Source organism: Silene latifolia, chromosome 3, assembly GCF_048544455.1.
Source record: "Silene latifolia isolate original U9 population chromosome 3, ASM4854445v1, whole genome shotgun sequence".
NCBI lineage: Eukaryota > Viridiplantae > Streptophyta > Magnoliopsida > Caryophyllales > Caryophyllaceae > Silene > Silene latifolia.
The window spans coordinates 2225416-2249165 of NC_133528.1; the positions used below are offsets into that span (position 1 = coordinate 2225416).

Consider the following 23750-nt stretch of genomic DNA (forward strand, 5'->3'; position numbering starts at 1 on the left):
AACCTTTTTTATCATTGTTATATATTCATCAACCTCAGAAGGAAAACTGAAAGAGACATTTGTAACGAAATGATGTCAATAATTTCTGCTTTTATTACAACGTTGGTTGTTTCCAGGAAATCAGTGATTTGTTGGACTTTCCTCATTCTACAATGAGATTGTTTTTTTATTCTAAGATCTAGGAATCCATTATAAATCATATTCAATTAGTTAATTTAATTTGACAAGTTGGGAGCCGCCCCTTGACCTGTACTAAAAATTCCTGCTGTAGGACCAAATTATTTTTGACTTTAGCAAATGAGTGCATCAGCTTTAGCCCCCAGCAAGAACTGTACTGTGACTATAACATTAATTTTCGGATGAGACGGTCTCTTAATAATGTTTATGTGATAGTGCTTACATGATGTGGGTAGTTATTATTTTTATTTTACAATTTGTTTTGTTTTCTGTTAGTTTTTAGCATATTATGCCACGTCATATTAGTGGGAAAAGAAAATTTTAAATATATGTCCTCTGTACCAATCGTTTGTTTACCTTTTTCATTCTATCATTTGTTTTACCTTCTCATTCTTTATGACGGGTATATTAATCAAAGGTAAACAAATGGCTGGACAGACCCTCCTTGGTCCGATCCCTTTCATTCCGTTCCGGGTCATAGTCATCAGTTTCAAGTTCAATGAGATGTCAGAGTTTGGTCCTTGATCAAACTCAATTAGCATTTGATTTTTTATTTTTAGTTAGTTTGACTTTTCTATGTGTAGACTATTTTGCATGATAGATAATATATGCAGCATACTAGTGAAAAATGTTACTGCTTACAGTTAGAGGTATGCAGTACAGCTTGTCAAATTTGTAGAGCAGGAATGGAGCTTGTAGTGTAATCAGAAGTTAATCAACAAGATTGATGCAGCAAATCTACTGCAATCTAGGTAAGTGCCTCTTCTTTATCCACATGTAAGCGCTAAATAAATAGTAAGTCTTGTTTAAGACGAAGTATCCGTTTTATCTTTAAAAAAGATGCAAATATTACCACATGGTGCTAATAAAGACAAAACTTTTGGTATTTCTTAGGCAACTTGTCATGTGATTTGGTATCTATTTGCCCCGTCTTCAGGTTTAAGACGGATACCTCCATCTTAAACAAGAATTTGTGCTAAAGAAAAGGCAAAAAAGACAAGATTTGTAACATATCTGGAGTTTTGAAAAGTTGATGTGTATTAAATTAATAAGAAAAACAGTAGTTTTTAATGGGTGTTTTTCTTTATTTTGCTGCTTTTTACTTTAATTTTATCCATGATTCTGTCTGTTTGTTTGGCCCTTTTTTGCCCCAAATTCTGTATTCAAGCACCAGGAAGTTGACTAGCATATATTTGTGGGTTTAATTGGGTTTGTTTAATAGAGGAAAGCTGAAATGATGGTTGCAGCAGGCACAAAGGAAATTTTTGGTAAGACGGTCCTACCGTGAAACCGTTTTATGATTCCATGTTTGAGGGTGGACTTTTAAGGTTTCAAGGGCAAAAATTTCTTCAAAACCTTGCAAGATAAAATTCTTAGACGGTATTACCCAAAATTTGTTGGTGACCGAAAGTTGCACACCAGGTATATACAAATATAGGAGATAGGGTTTTCTGTCAATGCTTCAGCTTGAACTGTTGCATGAAGTAAATACAAGTTGAGAGCTGCTATCTTGTAAAGTTTAGTTTTCGCGATGTGCCTTGTGATTCAGGAATACTTGATATTTGTTGAAGTGGGTTATCTGTCATAAAAGTACATTTTTCCAATTATATATGTTGAACATTGCAGGAAAATTAGTAGTCTTTTAAAGCCTTGGAGCTGGGTTGGTAAGATGAGCAAGATGAATACAATAGAAGAAGAAGCAAGTTCCAGTTCAAATACGACTGATCCGAATCATAAAGAGAGTCCCAACAAGGAAGAGGATGTTTCTGGGAACAAAGTTCCCTTCTACAAGCTCTTCTCTTTTGCAGATTCTACTGACATTACATTGATGATTATTGGTTCCGTTGGTGCTGTTGGTAATGGATTGGCTATGCCCGTGATGTCCGTTCTTTTGGGTCAACTTGTTGATGCTTTTGGGCAAAATCAAGATACCCATCACATAATTCATATCATTTCCAAGGTATACGCAGATGCAAACACTACCTCTGACTGGCAGAGGTTGCCATTTTGTTTACTGAGCTACTGTTTTAGTAACAAAAAAAACCATATTCCCCTTAATGAAGTAGCCTAGTTCCAACCTTTTTATTGTTTTCCTTGATTATTGTGTCATTGTTGAAATTGTAAATCTTCCTGAACCAGATGAAGTATACGTTTTTATCTGTTGCGATTAATGTGTAAGCAAGATGGTTCAGGTGGGTGGTACACCGGTACATGTTCATAACTTTATAAACCTAACGAGTTATTCCTTTTATTAATAATAAAACTTTACGACGAGACCTCGTTTGAGCTTATGGAAATGGGAGGGTACTAATATTTGTTTGTCACTCCGAACATTGTGGTCTGATAACAACTCATTGTAAATGTGCTTATGATTTGCTGAAATTTTATTTGAATGTCTCAATTTGAACTTGTACAGGTAGCTCTAAGATTTGTGTACCTGGCCTTGAGCATAGCAGTCGCTGCATTTATTCGTAAGCATATTGAACTCAAAGAAAAGTTTGTTATCAGAAACTGTCTTACAATTGTGGAGAGTAGTCTGTAATATGTAAAGAATGACATTTGTTGCAGAGGTGTCTTGCTGGATGATAACCGGAGAAAGGCAGGCTGCAAGAATGAGGAATTTGTATCTGAAAAGTATACTTAGGCAGGACATTGCTTTTTTCGACAAAGAAACAAATTCAGGAGAAGTAATTGGGAGGGTATCAGGTGACACTGTCCTTATTCAAGATGCCCTGGGAGAAAAGGTAACCAAATTCTTAAATTTGAGTGGATTTATGTTATGGATTACTCACTAGCACTTGGGAAGCTTGTATGAGACTCGCCAGCTTAATTCCAAGTCTCGAGTTCGAGCCTTGTTTATGCAGCATAGTTAAAACTAGACCGTGCAAAAGAGAATCAAAGCTTACCTAATAAACCAGTATGAAATGTTCAAACTCATACCCGATTGAAGACCCAAGAATGATGCATTCTGCTATAACCTGATAGCTGAATTCGCCCGAAGAATTGAAATTGACCCCCAACCCGAAATTATCCAAATCAGTTCAGGTGTACCTGAATTTTAAAATGTATAAAACTTATTAATACTCAAATAAGAAGGAAGATGTGTATCAATTGTGTGAGGTCTAGTTAAAACTTAAAACTTATGAGAGAGGGCTTTGTCCCCTTATAAATTATGTGAATCTACTGGCTCGGATTCGGACTAAACTAGATGCTGAAAAAAAAAAATCATTCTCTATCATTTGAAGTTTGTACCAAGTTTATTTATAGTTTTTCCATTTCAACAGGTTGGGAAGTTCATACAGCTAACATCTACATTTATAGGAGGGTTTGTCATTGGATTGATCAAAGGATGGTTTCTTACTCTTGTCATGCTATCCTCCATGCCTGTTTTGGCTTTTGCCGGTGCGCTTATGAGCATAATTTTGTCAAGGATGGCAGCAAAAGGCCAAAATGCTTATGAAAGAGCAGCATCCATTGTAGATCAGACTATAACTTCTATTAGAACAGTGAGTTTGTTTCCCAACCTGTGTTTTCTTTTTGAGTCAAGCTGTGTTTGAGTTTGTTGTCACTTGTCAGTAATCATATGCACTGTTTGCGGTTCAGGTAGCATCCTTTACCGGAGAAGAACATGCAATTGCTCAGTACAATGAAGCTATTGTGATGGCCTATAAATCAGGGGTCCATCAGGGACTGGCGGCAGGGTCGGGCCTGGGTGCTGTTCTGTTTGTCATATTTTGCAGTTATCCTTTAGCCATATGGTTTGGTGCAAGGATGATTATTCAAGGGCATTACACTGGGGGAACTGTCATTACTGTCATTGTCGCTGTCTTAACTGGTTCCATGTGAGTGCAGTGATACAATACCCTTTCCTCTTTCACTTATGGCCTGCTTGGTTTTGGGGGAAATCTTGTTCGTGAAATACTGTTTTTCCGAGGTAGAAAATGAGAAAAATATACAAAGAAAAAACATTTTTATGAAATGAGGAATGCCATTTTTTCCATTTCCCGTCCACTCTCCTCATTTTTTCTACATAACCAAACAAAGAGAAACTGATACTAGCTACAAGTCTATTTCTGTGAAAAACAGTTTCCCTTCAAATTTACTTTATGCTTAATGACTGATGTTGTTCCTCAGACCAGTTTTACGACTTTGGTAGCTTTATTTGTACATTTACTGTTTTTTTTCTTTTACATTTTAACTGTGGCTGATAGATTCAATTGATAATTCATGTGAGTTGACCCCAAATCATTTTGTACTTTCCCTCGTACCACCAGAGCCTTAAATTGATTTGTACTTTTAGCTCATTACATGATTCTCGTGTAGGTCATTAGGAGAGGCATCACCTAGCATAAGCGCTTTCGCAGCAGGGCAGGCAGCAGCATACAAGATGTTTGAGACCATCAAAAGGAAACCAGCCATTAACCCTTGTGACCCTAAGGGAAAAGTACTAGATGATATCCATGGAGATATTGAGGTGGTAGATGTTTACTTTAGCTATCCAGTGAGGCCCAATGAGCACATATTCAATGGATTATCTCTTTCTATGGCAAGGGGTACAACCACAGCTTTAGTTGGACAAAGCGGAAGTGGAAAATCAACTGTTATTAGCCTTATCGAGAGATTCTACGACCCTCTTTCTGGAGAGGTTAGAATTGATGGAATCAACATTAAAGAATTTCAGCTAAAATGGATTAGGGCAAAGATTGGGCTTGTGAGTCAAGAGCCTGTATTGTTTGGTTCATCTATCAGAAATAACATTGCATATGGCAGAGATGGTGCTACAACTGAAGAGATTAGACTTGCTGCTGAGCTGGCAAATGCATCTAAGTTCATTGATAAATTGCCACAGGTGTGTACTGCTCTACTACCTTCATCCGAAATCTATCGCCCCCATTCGACTTTTGTGGTGAACTGATGTCAAGATACAGTGTAATTTTTTGTCATGTCTGAGTAGTTACCAAAACAACTATCAGAATATCAGTTGGAGTCGACATTATTTTATTAGCAGTCGATTGTGGACAAATAAATATTGAATTTGATCTTACTGTAAATCTCTGACAAATTTGAAAGGGACTAGATACCTTAGTTGGTGAGCATGGAACTCAGCTGTCTGGTGGGCAGAAGCAAAGAGTGGCCATAGCAAGGGCGATTTTGAAAAATCCAAGGATACTTCTGTTGGATGAAGCTACGAGTGCTCTTGATGCAGAATCTGAGAAGATTGTGCAGGAAGCCTTAGACAGGATAATGGTGGACCGTACCACTGTCGTAGTTGCTCATCGCTTGAGTACAATCAGAGATGCTGATGTCATTGCGGTCATTCACCAAGGGAAGTTGGTTGAGAAAGGTATGCCTCTAATTTTACTTTAGCACTAGGAATTCTTAGTGATTGGTGTAAACCACAAAATACTCTTAATTTACAGGCTTTGTTACTCAGACTCGGGTATGGATGTCAGATACGGGTACTTACGTGTCAGGCTCGCTATTAAAATGATGATACTGGTTACTGATAGAGGAACTCGTCTTCAAAAAGATTTTGATTATAAATGTGAAGTTATAGTGTTCAAGGTGATTATTAACCTTTGAGGAAAATTATTGAACATTCAAACATTTTTTGCATGAGACGGTCTCATTACGTGGGGGCAGCAAAAGTTCTTCCCTCCTAATTTAAAATACTATCTAAACGGGACCCTAGTGTTCTCCATTACATCGAGAAGGCTCAAACGTTAATTCACATTAATTTCAGAAGTAAATCTTTTGAACTAAAAATGTTGCTTTCAGTGTGCAAAAATTTGTGTTTTGCGTTTGCTTTGATCTTAAGCTTCTGTTCAGCTGCACGAAGTTAATTAATCTGGTTTTCTTTTGTGCCAAAAATAAGGTTCACATGCTGAACTGCTCAACGATCCAGAGGGGGCATATTCTCAACTTATAAATCTACAAGCTAAGGAAAGCAGGCCGGTATCAAGACAGTTGACACCGACACGATCATTTATACGATCATTCAACAACCGAACATTATTGAGCAGCAACAGTTTCTCATTTTCGCCACTACCAGTAGGGTTTGCTGTAAGTCCCTTAAGAGAACGTGAAGATGATCTTTTTCCACCGTCAAAAGAACACCCTAAAGTTTCAGTCAAGTATCTCGCCTCTCTAAATAAGCCTGAAATCCCAGCCCTTATTCTTGGATCACTCTCCGCCATTATAAGTGGCTTAGTCTACCCAATATTTGGAGTACTCTTTTCTGGCATTATCGCAATGTTTTACAAACCACCTCATGAGCTGAGAAATGACGCAAGGTTCTGGGCTCTAATGTTTCTAGCCTTTGGGTTGGTATCCCTACTGTCAAATCCAGCCCGCGGTTATTTTTTTGCTGTGGCCGGAGGGAGGTTGATACAGAGAATTAGGGCAATGTGCTTTGAAAGGGTAGTCCGAATGGAAGTTGGTTGGTTTGATGAGGTAGAAAATTCAAGTGGTGCTATTGGTGCCAGGCTGTCTTCGGATGCTGCAAGTATACGGGCTTTGGTTGGAGACGCATTTGGCCTGCTTGTTCAGAATATTTCTACTGCAATCGCTGGTTTGCTGATTGCATTCCTTGCTAACTGGATGTTAGCGTTTATTGTACTGGCTTTGATCCCTCTTATCGGAATTAATGGTTATTTGCAACTCAAGTTCACCCAGGGATTCAGTGCAGATGCTAAGGTCTGTTCTTATTACTGAATCCTGATTATTAGCAATACTTATCTTTGTAAATATTATTTCCTACTATTCTATTCTATTACTTCGGCTACCATATTTTACATTTTCCTTTCCAATCTATATTTGCAGAAAATGTACGAGGAGGCAAGCCAAGTTGCAAGTGAGGCAGTCGGAAGTATGAGAACAGTTGCTTCGTTCTGTGCTGAAGAGAAGGTGATACAAGTCTATGAGGAGAAATGTAAAGGCCCTGTGAAAGCTGGCATAAAAAGAGGACTAATAAGTGGGGTCGGATTCGGGATGTCCTTTGCTTTGCTTTATAGTGTCTATGCACTCAGCTTCTATGCAGGAGCACAGCTTGTTGGCCATGGAAAAGCTACATTTTCTGATGTTTTCCGAGTTAGTTCTCTTTCTGTAGTCCTACCCATTCGTATGCTTGTTCTGTTTTGTTCCGTCTCAGTCACCTTTTTACGTTTCCCCTTAGGCAAATGTTAGGCAGCCTATCTCAGACCTTCTTGAACCTCCTTTTCTTCAGTTTGTGTAAAACCTGTATGGTTGTATGAAATTGCAGGTTTTCTTTGCGCTAACAATGACAGCAGTAGGAATGTCACAATCAAGCTCACTTGCTCCGGACACTGGCAAAGCCAAGAGTGCTGCATCCTCAGTTTTTGCGATACTAAACCGCAAATCTAAGATAGACTCGAGTGATGAAACTGGAACCACCTTGGACGAAGTGAAGGGTGACATTGAACTTCAACACGTCAGCTTCGCATATCCCACTAGACCTGATGTTCAAATTTTTCAAGGCCTCTGCTTGAGCATTCGTTCTGGGAAGGTACGTTCCGTTTCAGAACAATGTAGACTTAAACTTCTTTCTATTTTAGAAATCCTAAAATAAACTGAGTTTCCATATTTATACCAGAAAGTGGCTCTTGTTGGAGAAAGTGGGAGTGGGAAATCCACAGTCATATCCTTATTACAACGATTCTATGACCCGGATTCTGGGTGCATCACCCTAGATGGGATTGAGATTCAGAAGTATAAGTTGAAGTGGCTAAGGGAACAAATGGGACTTGTAAGTCAAGAGCCTAGTCTATTTAACGACACAATTCGTGCCAATATTGCTTATGGAAAGGGCGGGAATGCGACAGAGGCTGAGATCATTGCTGCTTCAGAAAAGGCTAATGCTCACAAATTCATCTGTAGTCTGGAACAGGTATTTCTTTTGATTAGGCCTCTAAGGCTCTAACCCTAGCCAAATGAGCTGACACGAACTCATCCCAGAAAGAAAGTCCAAAGTAGACCTAACCCGAAATGACTAAAACACAGTCATGACACAAAATAACCTGGAAATGACCGATTTGCCTTGTCTGCATCGGATGACCCAAAAATGATCTTAATCAGACTGAACCTTACCCCGGAATGACCTGAATCTGCAATGACCTGCCGAACCTAACCTAAATAACTTTCATTTATCTAATGAAAGGGTTGGGTTTAGGTCATGTATCGTCAAGTTAAAGTTCATACAAGCATGTTATTGTGATTTCAGAGGAGTATCCTGTTCTATATATGTTATTGTGATTTCATACAAGCATGTTAGGATTTTACACCTTATTTTACGAGTCAAAACATGTTTCAAACAATTCGTGTGCCATATTTCCAGGAGAAGTCGGTATCAGTCAGTTTAACTCAACTAAATACAAAATCTGAAACATTGCAGGGATATGATACATTAGTTGGTGAACGAGGAGTACAATTGTCAGGAGGGCAGAAGCAACGAGTTGCCATAGCACGAGCTATAGTAAAAAACCCGAGAATTCTATTGTTAGATGAAGCTACAAGTGCACTTGATGCCGAGTCTGAGAAAGCTGTGAAAAATGCTCTTGAACAAGTCATGATTAACCGAACTACAGTCATTGTTGCTCATAGGTTATCCACCATTAAGAATGCTGATGTTATTGCAGTGGTGAAAAATGGGGTTATTGCTGAAAGAGGAAATCACGAGAAATTAATTCGTATCAAAGATGGAGCGTATGCGTCTTTAGTTGCTGTTCATACGAATGCATCCTCGTCTTGACTGATCAGACGAAAACCTCACATTTTTTGTTCATAATGTCAATATTTTGATGATTATGTTTTGGTTTTAAGGATGTGCAGTAGTTACTGGGTTTTTGTTTATTGCCTGAGGTATCGAATGATACTCGGGTTTTTTGTTCATTGCTCAGACATAATAAAGTCTTAGAATCAGGAAGTTTAATACTAAATGTAAAAATCTTGGCCAATTCAGCAAAATTTCAGGGTCTGCCAGTCTGCCACTGGTAAAACCGATCTCAGCCCGTTCACATCCGAGGTTCAGTGAAGATGTTCCTGTTGCCCATAATTCCATAATTCGAAATTGTCTTCACGTATTTTAAGTTATTATGTAATCGTTTGTGTGGATTGGAGGTAGTACTCGTACCTAGAAAAAAATACTCGTAATTTAAGCCGCGTGTACAGTTATCTAAGAGAATTACTGGTTGAAGCTGTAGCATTGTTTGTACAAGAAGCAGCAACCTAGAAAACACAAGCAAATTCACAACTAAGGCTAGGAAGAAACACTAGCATAGGCTCTCACTCAGGCCGCCTAATCGGTAATCGATAACTAGCTAACAAGGCTGCACAAATTCACTACCACAGCTGCTCCCTCCTATCGCGCCACCATCTCCACCTGAAATTATTTCAAATATCCGCTTAATAACATATTAATCGAAAAATAACATGGCGTCACCTGGTGTTACCGAGTCTCAATACCACCCTCTCACATGCAAAATGTAGGCGGGTCTACTAAAATGATGTACTTTACATAAAGGGCGTGTGAGAGGGTGGTATAATAAACCACAGGTCATTCTGGTTGGGTTTGGGTCGGGTTACTTCGGGTTGGGTCATTTTTGGTTCAACAATTATCAGGTTGTTTTGGTCATCTCGGGTTAACATTTTGCCTTAAATAAGTCATTTTGGGTCGGGTCATCTCAGGTCACACTTTTCGGATCTCGGGTCAAGCTTATCGGGTCAGGTCATATGAGTCGGTGGTCACTTTTGCCAGGTCTACTCATACAGGTACCACAAAAAGCGCTACCATTGTGCATTAAACCATAAGAAATTAAACTCACCAGTAAAAATCCCATCTGGGTCGGACTTTAGTCATACGGTTGTCGCCATACGGGTAATCAGTTTCAGCCCGACGAGTATTTTGGAAAGCACAACACCCAATACAATAGACACCAATAAGCAAAATAAGAACCACCACATTGAGAACAGACAGTTTATGCCAATCTCGTCTAATCGTCTCAAGTACTCCGGCTTTACACGAATCACAATCGTAACACAACATTGACGGGTCGTTGTTCCACTTATAACAATCCGGATCCTGATCCATCATTACCGGTGCTTCTCCGTATGTGCATGATGTTGGTGGTTTACAGCATCCTGACTGCATCCATTTTCACAAATGCATACGCGTTAACCACTTAATTTACTTAGATTCGAGTCAGACGGGACCACAACCCATTTTCAATTTCACAAGTGCATGCGCGTTAACCACTTAATTTAATTCGATTCGAGTTAGACAGGACCACAATCCATTTTCAATTTCACAAATGCACACGCGTTAACCACTTAATATAATCCGATTCAAGTCAGATAGGACCACAAACCCGACTGCATGCAGTAAAGCTTTCTCTCGATTTTTAACACGGGTCTATATTTATAGTCACGGTCGTAGGTCTAAGACTTGGTTATATCGCCTATTATCGATCAATTGATCTAAGTGCTTACGGTTTAGTAACAAGACATTAATCATATTATTGTACAACCATATACTTCTATACAACCGTCTCATATAAGTTTTTCTGCAGTCTCAGAAAAGAAAACTTCCTCCTAATAGCGAGCCTTAGGGAAAACACAAATACTTGTGTAAGGCAATTTTACAAATTTATCGTGATCTTTTAATAACTACTTTTATCCATTAAGGCATGTTCTTTCTAGCTTAATTTCAACAATTTAGTTCAGCTCGGCTCTATTCAGCTCAGTTCAGTTCAACTTCATTTAGTTTTGTCCAACTCATCTCTTCATAAAATTAACTCTTACTTCAGCTTTATTAAATCTTCAATTCAATTCAGCTCGTTTCAGCCGAAAAGAACCGAGCAAACAGGGTTGTATTTAAATCTGTTTTAGTGACTCAATTGTTCTTGAAAAAAGTAACTTTAGTTGAAATTTGAATGAGAATTTATTTGATTTTTATGGGGAAGAACATAGCATGTTAGAAAAATTCAGCTTTATGAGAAAGTGGAGCATATTTATGTAAGAATGAATTCTCTCTGCCAAATTAGTTTACTTTTTCAACTTTTAAAGAATATTATTGTCATGTACAAATGCTACACTTGTACTCCGTAGTTGTATTCCCTTATTACTTTTTCCCGATCATTCCCTTGTCTAAAGTGATCGATGATGGTGATTTGGTGAGATGCTCTTAGTTCTAGTTCTAGCGTAGTTATTGTATGCGATCGTTGTATGATGTGAGGTGTAAAAAATAATCACTTTATGATAAACAGTAACTAAAATTTTGAAATTTACTTAAAAAAATCATTTTTATACGAAAAAAATATCATTAAACTATACAGAGCACGTTTTTGAATTATCATGGTTAAAAGTAGCAGCGCATGTTATTTTGAAAATTTTAAAAAAATAATTATGGTTTGTAAATAAATCATTGAGACGAAATTTCGTGTTCATTTATCTTTGGTATTTTAATATAAAAGTAAATAAAATAGGGTTATTTAACCAGAATAATCTGATAGATGACTCATATTATTAATCTTAACTTTTATTTAATTTTTAAATAAACTAGCTATTAATTTATTCTTTCCATAATACATTCAGTAACCGACTACCTGTTAATCAAGCAATCGCTTTCTCTTTAGAAAAATCGTATGCATGTAAACTATATGTAAGGTGTTAGATGTCTTCATCTATCTATATCAATTTCTTCCTCAAATTTCTCTTTGGCCTTTTATTATCCATGGCATAATACAAACAAGATTAGCTAAAATAATCCAAGAGAAAGAAAAAAGCAGTCAATAAATACATGCAAATGCATAAAAGCTCTGGATGATTGATTATATGATACAGTACAACCTTTTATATCACTTTTTATTATCCTGATTTGAATTTTATGGACAGACTTTTTAATAATTTAATCTATTATTTTTCTCAAATACATTTATAAGGTTTTTTTTTTAGTTACGTAAATGTTTACTTTCTATATTAAAGAAAAATTATTTAAAGAAAAAATTATAAATCTTATATCACTATCTATATTTCATACGTGAAATAATATTTATTCATATTATACAAAACAATTTTGAAATATGAAAATGACATATATATAACCGAATATAACATAATGAGATGTAAGAAAACCTTAAATTATCATGAATAAACATCATATCAACACAGTAAAATCAAACTACTAAAATATAAGGCGATCTTACACGAGTTTATTGTAAAACCAACTTCATTAATAACTACGTATTTTCACCCTTTAATATGGTTGTATGTATCCATTTTACAATATTTTTGTGTAAAATTGTATTATACAACACTAACTATTTTAAAAATAAAAGAACGGTTTTTCTAATATGTACTCAGCCAGTCGGCCGAAGGGCACAAAACAAGCTAAGAAGCTAATAACTAGAGAAAGATTCGTAAGAATATATCATCACAAATTAATGTATATACAAACTAGTATTATTTATCATAATTAATGAAATTACCTGGTAAATATTTCTCTAATAAGGACACAGTACATGTTAGAAAAATCGATAAATAAATACAAATTGTACCTGAATTGGAGACATATCATTTCTCATATAATCAACAGGAGTCCAAGCACCAACATTATCACAAGTCTTAGACCCAAAAACACAACCTTTAACACTAACCCAATTCTTAGGGTCCTTAACTCTATCCCTTAACCAAGTAGAATAATCTTGTAAATGATATTCCTTATAAACTCTCCCCGGAATCGGAGACCCGCCACCTTGACCCGTAACCACGAACCCGAAAACCGTAATTATCATCAAAGCAATGATTAATATTAACATTACTACTAAATAAACCCATAATGCCCATGCAACGTGAAAGCATGCACCTATAAATCCTGCTAATGACACTATTAACACAATAAAACCTATAATTAAAAGAGGTGTTTGTAGGAAATTTTCACATGTTGTACTATTTCTTGCCATTTTTAACCCGGCACCGATGATTGGGATTGATGTTAGTAGTGTAAATAGGTTTAGGAACCCTATTACTGTGTTACTTAACCGGTACATGGTCACAGTCGATATTTATTACCTCAGTGTCTCAACAGCTCTGATGACGGGTTCTTAGGGTGAAGGTTTTAGTGTATATTAATTATCCCAGTGTCTCAAGAGTTCTGATGACGGGTTTTTAGGGTGAAGGTTTTTGTGTAGGGTAAGATGGTGAATGGAATTGTGAGGAGAAAGGGGAGGCTAAGGGAAAAGAGGAAATAAAGCAAATGAATGTCCACTATATATTAAGTGATGGTGTGATGGCTAGTGGTTTTCCATGATCAAAAGGGTATCAAGGTTACTTTTTTGTATTTGTAATGATTTTGTATTGATTGAATAGAATATTATATTTAATCTCTTAGCTACAAAGAAATTAGAGTTTTTTTATTTTTATTTTTTTTGTCAAATGGTGTTTAGAATAAACCAAATTAATAAAATGGGGCTAAGTTGAAAGAAATTATCGAAAATGGGTACGTGTAGAATAGAAAGAAAGTCGTTCAGTCGCACAACAGCTTCAGAGCACAGTGCCCCTCTAGCTGAGCGACTTGATCTTAGATCTCAACTTTTGGTTAACACCATATAAGGAAAAAAAACTCGAGAAATTAACTAAACAACCAACATCTTGAGTTGGTATCATAGTGACAAAATGAGCTTTGATTAGTTAATATAAATTGTCGTTTCAAAATTAATTCATATCCATGAATGCAACTTGCATATGTGAAGAATTGTCTATTTATCCGTACTAAAAACACAAGTATAAAAGGATGAACACGTCCTAAGTAAGAAAAATGTATAGAAATGATTCGAATAGAGAACTCGGAAGATAAGATAGAAACACTAATATGACTAGTTTAGTAGAATAAAGAGATGCTCACTCCTTATCTTGGCCCAATTAGAATAACTTTAGACAACAATTCCTTCCTTGATTCCTTTTGCAACTCCACTAGTGTGTTTTATGGTTGTTGGCTTTAAACAACTTGAGAGAATTTGGATCTCTTTTGTGTAATTTATTCTGATTAATTTGGCCATACTTCAACTTGGGATTAATAAACAAGACATTAAAAATAAGCACAAATTCTTATTTCAGACGGGCTGTTTCCCGTTTGAAATAAGACCGACAAAATGTTGTCATTTTTTAAGAGAATGAAACCATTTAATCCACAAAATGTTATCACTAAATGTGTCAATTTTTACCCTAAAAATGACTATAAAAAATAATGGTAACATGTTATCAGAAAATAACATTTTATTGTAATATGACAACATGTTGCCCGTCTTATTTCAGACGAGAAACAATCGTCTGAAACAAGACGCGCTGATTAATTATAAAGTTCGTGGATGGAAAATAATATGTAACTACTATTGGTGTTCAGCTCCGTCCGCAGAGACGCAGAGTATACTAAAATGATCGAAAATAAGAGGTGATTTTACACACTTGAAAAACTTGCATACACACAGTAAACTGTAGGATTCCAGTGTCATCTCAGACGATTAATTACAACAAAAATTCAACAATTTTCCCATCAATTTTCTTTTATACATCATTAACTATTCCTTTTAAAAAAAAAAGTATACAAATTGAATAATAATTACAGTAATATACACCACAACACATCTCTAGCTAAAATAGGATTCAAACATCAAAATTAAGATAGGTTAGGATTCAGGAAGACATATGGAGAGCGACTAGGCTAGCATATAACCCGTCTTTTAGATGGATTAACTTTTCGTGCTTTCCTTTCTCGGCTATGACACCGTTTTTCACCACCGCGATCACATCAGCGTACTTAATGGTGGATAGTCTGTGAGCGACAACGACTGTGGTTCGGTTCACCATGACTTGATCCAATGCATCCTGCACAACTTTCTCAGACTCGGCATCAAGTGCACTAGTAGCTTCATCCAATAATAAGATCCTTGGATTTTTTACTATGGCGCGAGCAATTGCAACTCGTTGCTTTTGCCCTCCGGATAATTGCACTCCTCGTTCCCCAACAATTGTATCGTAACCCTGAATAAAATTTTCACTCGGTCGAGTTAATGACAGGAAATATATCCAGACAAAAAAAAATGTTCTTAAATAATACAAGAAGAGTTGCTAAAAATAAGAAAAAGGATTATTTCATAGAAATAATTCAAACTATAGGTATCCTTCTTATATTACTCCAAACTTCAATATAACCCAATTTAATCCCTCTTATCGCCCTTCCTTCCCAACTTAGACTTAGCTAATTCTTTTACCGGCTATATCATGTAATTTAGGAAGAAGATGAGTAAACAAAGAAGAACGACAACAAACTAATGAAGAGTTAAATAAGGTACCTGATATAGCCATTAAAAATATTAGCTAAGTCTAATTTGGGAAGGGAGGGGGATACGAGGGATTAAATTGGGTTAATTTGAAGTTTGGAGTAATATAAGAAGGGCACCCATAGTTTGGATTATTCCTATGAAATAATCCAAAGAAAAATGAGACTAGTTTTGTACCAATGCAGATTACCTGCTGCAAGCTAGAGATGAACTTGTGAGCATTTGCCTGTTCGGCAGCAGCGATAATCTCAGCTTCTGTGGCGTTCCCTCCCTTTCCAAAGGCAATGTTGGCACGAATCGTGTCATTGAATAGAGTAGGCTCTTGACTAACAAGACCAATTTGTTGCCTCAACCATTGCAACTGAAACTTCTGAATTTCAATGCCGTCTATGGTGATACATCCAGAATCGGGATCATAAAATCTTTGCAACAACGATACTACTGTCGATTTTCCACTCCCACTTTCTCCAACAAGAGCCACAGTCTAGCATTTAATCACAGACACTTATTTATATTCACACAGAAAACAGAATCAAGTACCATTATGGCATTATTAGACTGTTTACCTTTCCGTGATGAATATTCAAGCAAAAGTCTCGGAATATCTGAACATCAGGTCTACTGGGATATGTAAAGCTCACATGCTGAAACACAATATCACCCTTAACTTGTTCCAAAGTCGTCCCTGATTTGTCGCTTGGGTCAATCTTAGATTTGCGATCCAGAATCGAGAACACAGAAGCAGCAGCGCTCTTGGCTTTACTGGCGTCGGGAGCCAAGGAGCTTGATTGTGATATTCCCATTGCCGCCATGGCTAGTGCAAAGAAAACCTGCAATTTATCAAATCTTAGATGTTTTAACAAAATTATATCAGAAACTAAGGCATTGACAAATACTTACTCGGAACACATCGGCAAAAGTTGTTTTCCCATGGGCAACAAGCTGAGCTCCTGCATAAAAACTGAGGGCATAGACACAAAAAAGTAACGCAAAGGACATTCCAAAACCCACACCACTAATAAGTCCTTGCTTGATTCCAGCTTCCATAGGGGCTTCACATTTCTTTTCGTAAAGCTGCATTACCTTCTCCTCAGCACAGAACGACGCAACAGTTCTTATACTCCCTACCGCGTCATTAGCTACATGGCTAGCCGCCTCGTATTTTTTCTGCAATCATAGAAAAGAAGAGGCAATTATTGAATTAACCTGTAAAGTCAATGTGGTACTTATGACTTGGGTTCAAAACCCATCAAAATTAGATGCAGCTGCCTTCAGACTAGACAAACGATGGAAAAGAATGTTAAAGTCACTAAGATGTAGTAGTCATGATCTGGGTTCGTAACCCGTCATCGCCAAAACTGTCCTTGGGGCTCCCTTTCCACACACAACAACAACAACATCAGAGCCTTAATCCCAAAATGATTTGGGATCGGCTTACATGAATCATCCTTTAGAACCGTCCATGGGTGAACGCACACCTCAAAATGCGAAAAAAATAGAAAAGAGAAAAATGAAAAACAAAAGGGAGAACGAAACATAATACAAAGTCAAGGTAAACTTATAGGTTTTAAAATCGAATTCCGGATTTCTTTTATAAAAACTTAAAATTTAAATCGAGAATAAAGATTAAAACGATTTTGAAACCGAAGTAAATTGAAGAATCCGGAATATCTTAAAAGTAAACCAAGTAAATTACATAAGAAAGCCTCAGATAGTTTTTTTTTTTTTTTAAATTAAATAAAAACACTAAATATGTCAAATAACATCATACTAAAAATCCACATGTATCATTTCCCTCCATTGTGCCCTCTCCGTCACCATACTCTCCTCAAGCCCCAAAAATCTCATATCGTGCTCTATCACTCTCAACCATGTCTGTCTCGGTCTCCCTCTAGGGACCTTTTCTGTTCTCCAAGACTCCAAGCCTCGTAACTGGTGCGTCCATAGGTCTCCTTTTCACATGGCCAAACCATCTTAGTCGATTTTCCATCATCTTGTCCTTTGTTGGCGCCACTTTTACCTTTTCCCTAATCACCTCATTCCTTAATCGATCTTTCCTTGTATGGCCGCACATCCACCTCAACATATGCATCTCCGCCACACTCATATTTTGAATGTGACAATGTTTCACGGCCCAACACTCGGAACCGTAAAGTAAGGCAGGCCTAATTTCCCTTTCCCCACAAACACACAAAAAAAAGGAAAATAAAAAAACACACACACACAGAAACAGAGAAATTATCTAATCCTGAATCCCAGATAGGCAAAAGTAAATATGGAATAATGGAAAAGAATGAGTGAAAACTGAAAACCTTAGCATCCTCACTGAATCCTTTCAAGAACTTCAGTTGAAAATAGCCATTGAGTCCTAAAAGTGGGATCATTGCAAGGACAATAAAAGCTAAGATCCAATTTGCAAGGAAAGCAATCAGCAGGCCAGATATTGCTGACGCAAGATTTTGGACGAGCAAACCAAGCGCATCTCCTACCAAACCACGCACACTTGCAGCATCAGACGACAACCTTGCGCCAATTGCACCACTTGAATTTTCAGGCAAGTCAAACCAGCCGACCTCCATGTGGATTACTTTCTCGAAGCACATTGATCTTATCCTTTGTATTAACTTACACCCAGCCACTGCAAAGAAGTAGGCTTGAGCTGGGTATGAAAGTAGTGATGCCACAGCAAATACTAAAAACATTAGCGCCCAAAACCTTGAATCCTCTCTCAACTCATGAGGTGGCTTGAAAAACATTTTGACCACACCCGAAAAGAGTACACCAAACAAGGGAAATATAACACCACTGGCAATAGCAGCTAGCACTCCAAGAATAAGTGTTGGTAATTCGGGCTTGTTAAGAGCAGCAAGACGCCTAATCGAGACTTCTTGCCTTTTTTCAGGATGTCCCTCAACGTCACTGTCAGGCGTGGAAGTTTCACCAATATCTATGGGTACTCCAACTACTGAGAAAGAGAGACGCTTGCTGCTTATCCTCCCGGAGGACCCGATACTTGATGATCGTAAGAATGATCTTCTTTGAATTGCCTGGCGTAACATATCCCCCCTATCTTTATCAGATTTTCCAGAGTCTTTAGTCGTTTCCTGTAAATGTATAAGTTGAGAATATGCTCCTTCTGGATCCTTGACTAACTCGGAGTGCTGACCTGGTTTTGCGCATAGTGAAGAAACAAATCTCGATCATGTATGGAAAAAACCTAGTGTATTTAATCAGAAGCAATTTACCAATTACCACACAACCAACATAATCAAAAAACAACAGTACCCAGGTGCCTAAAAAAGGCTCCGGCCTATGGCCAGGTAAGGGAACCCACATGTACACAGCCCAATCCATGTGTTGAACGCAAATAAGCAATTTCGGATGACTCATGATGAAAACTGCATAAGTCGACAGCTACTTCACAATAACATGAGCGTAGGTACTTTAGTGAGCCATTTTGCTATTTGATCTTGATCTAAATCCAAAGAAATTAGGGAGTTTGTGGCTCTTAAGGAAATGGAAATAAATTACAGTCAACAAACTCAGACAGTAGTTCTCAATAAACCCCAAGGATCCAAAGTATTGCAAAGAATTAAGCACTGACAAGGGAAAAATGACTTACCTTTCTCAACCACCTTTCCTTGCTGAATGACTGCAATGATATCAGCATTACGCACCGTACTCAAGCGATGGGCAACTACCACAGTTGTTCTATTTACCATTATCCTGTCCAATGCTTCCTGCACGACCCTCTCAGATTCTGCATCAAGTGCACTAGTAGCTTCATCCAAAAGTAAGATACGTGGATCCTTCAAAATTGCTCGTGCTATAGCGATTCTCTGCTTCTGTCCACCAGATAGTTGAGTTCCGTGCTCACCGACCAATGTATCTAGTCCCTACATGTTACGTATGCCAACAATCCGAGTCAAATTGTTGAAGAACAAAATATTCCACAGAAGAAGAAAAATATACCGTAATAACCTGTGGTAATTTATTAATAAACTTGGAGGCATTTGCGAGCTCAGTGGCAGTTCTTATCTCTTCATCTGTAGCTCCGTCTTTTCCATACCCAATGTTATCTCTGATTGAAGAACCAAACAATACTGGCTCTTGACTTACAAGGCCGATTTTCTGCCTCAACCATCTTAGCTGATATTCTTTTATGTTGATTCCATCAACTAATACTTCTCCAGCATGTGGATCATAGAATCTCTCAATTAAGCTAATAACAGTTGATTTGCCACTACCACTTTGTCCAACTAATGCTACAGTTGTTCCACTTTCGATTGAAAGCGAAAATCCACGAAAAATTTGCTCATCAGGTCTGGCTGGATAACTAAAATAAATGTCTCTCAACTCAATATCTCCATGAATATCATCTAGAATTTTCCCGCTTGGATCATAAGGATCAATATCTGCTTTCCTATTGATGGTTTCAAACATTTTGTATGCTGCGGCTTGACCTGCGGCAAATGCGCTTATACTCGGTGATGTTTGCCCCAGAGACCTATATCAATTGTATTAGTTTTCTTTTTGATAAATATTATTGATGCAATGAAGAAGCAACAGAGAACAAGGAATACTCCAATGCAAACAAACACAAAGACGTCTGATGTCGTCAAGACTACCATAACAGCCTTAGTCCCAACATAGGTTGGGGTCATGAAAAACCGAACAAGTTTGTTTGTAAAAAGCGTGGAAACAGAGATTAAAGCGGCAAAAATGATTTGTAAAACAAAAAGGGTAAAAGTCATTTTAAAAAAAAAAAACAATAAATAAATTTTAAATAAAATGTTAAAAAAAAGGTAAATATCTAAAACTCAAATTAAATCTTCAACATGAATTCTTTCTCTCCACAATACCTTTTCCCTCACCATAATCTCACTAATTCCCAAAACATTCAAATAGCTTTCAAACACCCTTATCCATGTTTGTTTAGGTCATCCCCAACACTCAATTCTCCTCACTGGTGCTTCCAGTGCTCTACACCTCACATGGCCAAACCACCTTAAACGGCTTTCCCTCATCTTATCTTCAATCGACGCAACACCTACTTTCTCGCAGAGCACCTCGTTCCTCAACCTATCATTCCTTGTGTGGCCACACATACAGCGAAACATACGCATTACAGGATTATCAGCTACCCTCATCTAGAAAAACAACTCTACCCCGAATATAATCTAGTGTCTGGTATTGTTGAATATAATTTATTTTCTTGTTTGAATTGAGAATACTCACATGGAACCAGTCATAACCGCTACAATGACGCTTAGGACATCACCCCCAGTGTATTGCCCTTTAAGAACCATCCTTGCCCCAAACCATACGGCTAAAGCATAACTACAAAAGACAACAAACAGGAGGACTCCCATTCCTGTTCCTGTAGCCAATCCTTCCTTAACACCTGATCTGTAGGCATCAACAATAGACTTATTGTATTGGGTAATTGCTTGTTTTTCCCCTGTAAAGGAAGCCACCTGAAGCAGAACATATTACAGACTTATAGTATCAACTATCAAGTGTGTCGCTTAAAACAAGAGATGTGGACAACTATCTTAAATCAAGGCAATGTACTCACTGTTCTGATTGAACCTATAGTTTGCTCCACAATAACTGCTGCCTTTGCATAAGCAGCTTGCCCTTGTGTCGCCATCTTTGATAAAAACACGCCCAAAAGTGCACCAGCAAACACAAGAGGAGGTATCGAAGACAGCATGACTAGAGTAAGAAGCCATCCTTTTATGAAGGCGATAACAAATCCTCCAAGGAAGGTACAAATTAACTGTATGAATTTCCCAACCTATACATTTGAAGAAAAAGGAGAGAATACATAAGTTTAAATAGAGAAGATGCGCGGAAAATGAGATCTAGCAATAAATTTTACCTTCTCTCCCATGGCATCTTGTATAAGAACAGTATCACCCGACATCCTCCCAGCAATCTCTCCTGTGTTTACTTCTTTGTCGAAAAATGTGATATCTTGCCTGAGAATAGACTTCAGGTACAAGTTCCTCATTCTTGACGCCTGCCTTTCGCCTGTTACCATCCAGCAAGCCACCTCTACAACAAGATATATAAGTTGATAACCAGTTCACTCATATGAGACCCTTTAAACATGAGACATAGGGTTAACTATGCTTACGGAGGAATGAAACTATTCCTGATACAATGGCCAAATAGACGAATTTAAGAGCCACCTAGAGTGAAAATTCCTGCTCATTAGAAGCGCAAAATGGGCATGCTCAATAAATATGAGTAGCGCTCGGAAGAAAATTCACCTGAGAGACAACACGGACGACATGTTTAGTATTTTGATTCTGACCAAAAGCATCAATGAGATCACCTAAAAGGATGGCCAAGAAAGGCATAGACACGCCATTTCCAGCAGCGGCAATAGACCCAATGATCATCAGTGCTTTATCAGTAGAGTCTGCAAAAGAGAACAGCTTGTAAAACGGGACTTTCTTAGCGGCTTCAGCCTTATGATTTTGACCTGCTGCTTCACCAGTGGAAGTTGTCGCTTCATCGATTCCACTCATGGCCTCGACAATTTCAACCAACCCTCTCTGAGATTTAGAGATGCTACTCGGTTACCTGTAATGAGCAGTAACACTCAGGAGTAAATATTCGAGTACCCTATAATCGCGTTTACGTCAATCAAATGGAACCGCAACCATTTTGCAGAAAACCCTTTTGTTCCATACGAGTATATTCACCTGTTATTATAAGTTGGAACAACAATTAGACTAGTTCCGCCACTATGTTGCACAACACAAAACGACTGTTTCCAAATGACCCGTGATGAAAACTGTGTCGATAAATACGTCTACAACTCTTAGATCAAAATGATAACATTGATGGTACTTTAATTGATAGCTTTGATCAAACCATGGTACAGCAGGAAAATATGCGTAAAAATAATGTCATAAACTGCAGTGACTCAGCTAGGCATTTCAACAAACACCTGGTGCGCATGAAATATTAATGATGCGATAAGGTTCGCCGAAAATGAGTTTACGAGATTTAAATATGGTACTGGATCATCATCTGCCATCACCGAACAATTGAAACTTATCGGCATGATACTTGACCGCTCTCTACGGATGAATTCTTTACGTTTGCTTTTGCACGAAGTCTAAAATATTTTGAAATATACTGCGCGGTAATTATAATACAGTAAGTGTGTGCTACCCCCCACCGTCGTATATTAACGGGGTAAAAAATTACCACTCTATGATAAATCATGGCCATTTTGTATTTAAGTGGTCGCACCATGCCACCAATCTTGTATGGAGTAGTATAAACTATAATATATACTCCGTATATGTAATTTGTATTTATATTTATATTTGTATTTATATTTAAATTTAAAATAAATGTATGGAGTTATTTTATTTTCTGCACAAAAATTTTGCAAGGGCAAATTGGTATTTAGAAATAAGAGAAGGTAAAAAGGAAAAAAATTACGAGTAAACATGTGAATGATTGATTAAAGAGTTTATATAAGGCTTTACGATAAAATATTGTAAAATTATTATACTCATAACAAAGAAAAAAAAAATCATTTATGGTACTCTTTAATTTTGTCAGATTTCTCATAGTACCCCTATTTTTAAGAATCTGCTTATGGTATTCTTGAGGTCCTATTTTTGTGCCCATAATACCCCTGATTTAACCTTCGTTAAATGGAAGTTAAGTTTTGATAATGTGGTAATAAATTAGTAATTAAAAATTACAGAAATTTTTCGTGGCACCCCTTAATTTTCTCAGATTTCTCATGATACCCCTACTTTTCATTTTTATTAATAATTTTTAATTACTAATTCATTGTCACATCATCAAAGTTTAACGGTCACTTAGCGATCGTTATATTAGGGGTACAATGGGCACAAAAATGGAACTCGAGGTCATCATAGGAGATAGGCAGATTCTTAAAAGTAAGAGTACCATGGGAAATTTGACAAAATTAAGGGGAATAATGGGAAAAATAAAACTTTTTCTTTTGGTACGCCATACTCGACTACTTGTAACAAAAACATTGATTGTCTTATCAGAAAACAAAAAAAGAATTGTACATCAGATGTACTACCTCACACTTAATGAGATTTTGAGTTTATGTATTTTTTTCGAGTTTTATAGAGTTTATGAATTACATTTTAGTTTTATAACGTCAAAAATCAAATTTTTCTGAGCTTATGTGTAATTTTTTTGAGTTACAATGTA

At 37.2% G+C, this 23750-nt stretch overlaps 3 protein-coding genes across 7 annotated transcripts; 1 reads left to right on the plus strand and 2 right to left on the minus strand.

Moving 5' to 3' along the window:
* Positions 1 to 225: 225 nt before the first annotated feature.
* LOC141646714 (ABC transporter B family member 11-like) lies at positions 226 to 9191 on the plus strand. 3 transcript variants are annotated; one of them, XM_074454623.1, is made up of 13 exons: positions 226 to 929; positions 1804 to 2137; positions 2594 to 2648; positions 2746 to 2921; positions 3462 to 3683; positions 3781 to 4019; positions 4501 to 5026; positions 5248 to 5521; positions 6053 to 6873; positions 7000 to 7266; positions 7439 to 7702; positions 7790 to 8083; positions 8588 to 9191. In XM_074454623.1, exons 2-13 carry the CDS (start codon positions 1847 to 1849, stop codon positions 8942 to 8944), a joined length of 3786 nt encoding a protein of 1261 aa, XP_074310724.1. In that variant the 5' UTR covers positions 226 to 929; positions 1804 to 1846; the 3' UTR covers positions 8945 to 9191. The 3 variants fall into 3 exon arrangements, with proteins under 3 accessions (XP_074310724.1, XP_074310726.1, XP_074310725.1); XM_074454625.1 differs by lacking the exon at positions 226 to 929 and adding an exon at positions 1346 to 1599; XM_074454624.1 differs by lacking the exon at positions 226 to 929 and adding an exon at positions 1346 to 1445.
* A 159-nt stretch (positions 9192 to 9350) lies between these two features.
* On the minus strand, positions 9351 to 13461 carry LOC141646715 (tetraspanin-6). The gene is made up of 3 exons (XM_074454626.1): positions 12747 to 13461; positions 10017 to 10336; positions 9351 to 9574 (listed from the first exon to the last, which is right to left on the minus strand). The coding sequence occupies exons 1-3, from the start codon at positions 13236 to 13238 to the stop codon at positions 9535 to 9537; spliced, it is 852 nt and encodes a 283-aa protein (XP_074310727.1). The 5' UTR covers positions 13239 to 13461; the 3' UTR covers positions 9351 to 9534.
* Positions 13462 to 14684: 1223 nt separating this feature from the next.
* Positions 14685 to 22759, minus strand: LOC141646720 (ABC transporter B family member 21-like). 3 transcript variants are annotated; one of them, XM_074454640.1, is made up of 13 exons: positions 22244 to 22759; positions 21806 to 22121; positions 21670 to 21724; positions 21412 to 21587; positions 21106 to 21327; positions 20766 to 21004; positions 19509 to 20034; positions 19150 to 19423; positions 17840 to 18693; positions 16428 to 16694; positions 16094 to 16357; positions 15718 to 16011; positions 14685 to 15228 (listed from the first exon to the last, which is right to left on the minus strand). In XM_074454640.1, the coding sequence occupies exons 2-13, from the start codon at positions 22064 to 22066 to the stop codon at positions 14881 to 14883; spliced, it is 3780 nt and encodes a 1259-aa protein (XP_074310741.1). In that variant the 5' UTR covers positions 22067 to 22121; positions 22244 to 22759; the 3' UTR covers positions 14685 to 14880. The 3 variants fall into 3 exon arrangements, with proteins under 3 accessions (XP_074310741.1, XP_074310743.1, XP_074310742.1); XM_074454642.1 differs by having other exon boundaries at positions 14688 to 15228; positions 22546 to 22631; XM_074454641.1 differs by having other exon boundaries at positions 14688 to 15228; positions 22492 to 22590.
* Positions 22760 to 23750: the final 991 nt, after the last annotated feature.

Bases quoted from the DNA above. Each gene is read 5' to 3' on its own strand.
- LOC141646714 (XM_074454623.1), top strand. From the start codon at position 1,847: ATGAGCAAGATGAATACAATAGAAGAAGAAGCAAGTTCCAGTTCAAAT. The intron at 7,267-7,438 runs GTTAGTTCTCTT...ATGAAATTGCAG, and splicing joins CATTTTCTGATGTTTTCCGA to GTTTTCTTTGCGCTAACAAT. The intron at 7,703-7,789 runs GTACGTTCCGTT...TATTTATACCAG, and splicing joins TGAGCATTCGTTCTGGGAAG to AAAGTGGCTCTTGTTGGAGA.
- LOC141646720 (XM_074454640.1), bottom strand. From the start codon at position 22,066: ATGAGTGGAATCGATGAAGCGACAACTTCCACTGGTGAAGCAGCAGGT. The intron at 21,588-21,669 runs GTAAGCATAGTT...ATCTTGTTGTAG, and splicing joins AGGAATAGTTTCATTCCTCC to AGGTGGCTTGCTGGATGGTA. The intron at 18,694-19,149 runs GTAAGTCATTTT...GCGCAAAACCAG, and splicing joins AGGAAAGGTGGTTGAGAAAG to GTCAGCACTCCGAGTTAGTC.
- LOC141646715 (XM_074454626.1), bottom strand. From the start codon at position 13,238: ATGTACCGGTTAAGTAACACAGTAATAGGGTTCCTAAACCTATTTACA. The intron at 10,337-12,746 runs GTACAATTTGTA...AAATGGATGCAG, and splicing joins ATGATATGTCTCCAATTCAG to TCAGGATGCTGTAAACCACC. The intron at 9,575-10,016 runs GTGAGTTTAATT...AAATAATTTCAG, and splicing joins CCCAGATGGGATTTTTACTG to GTGGAGATGGTGGCGCGATA.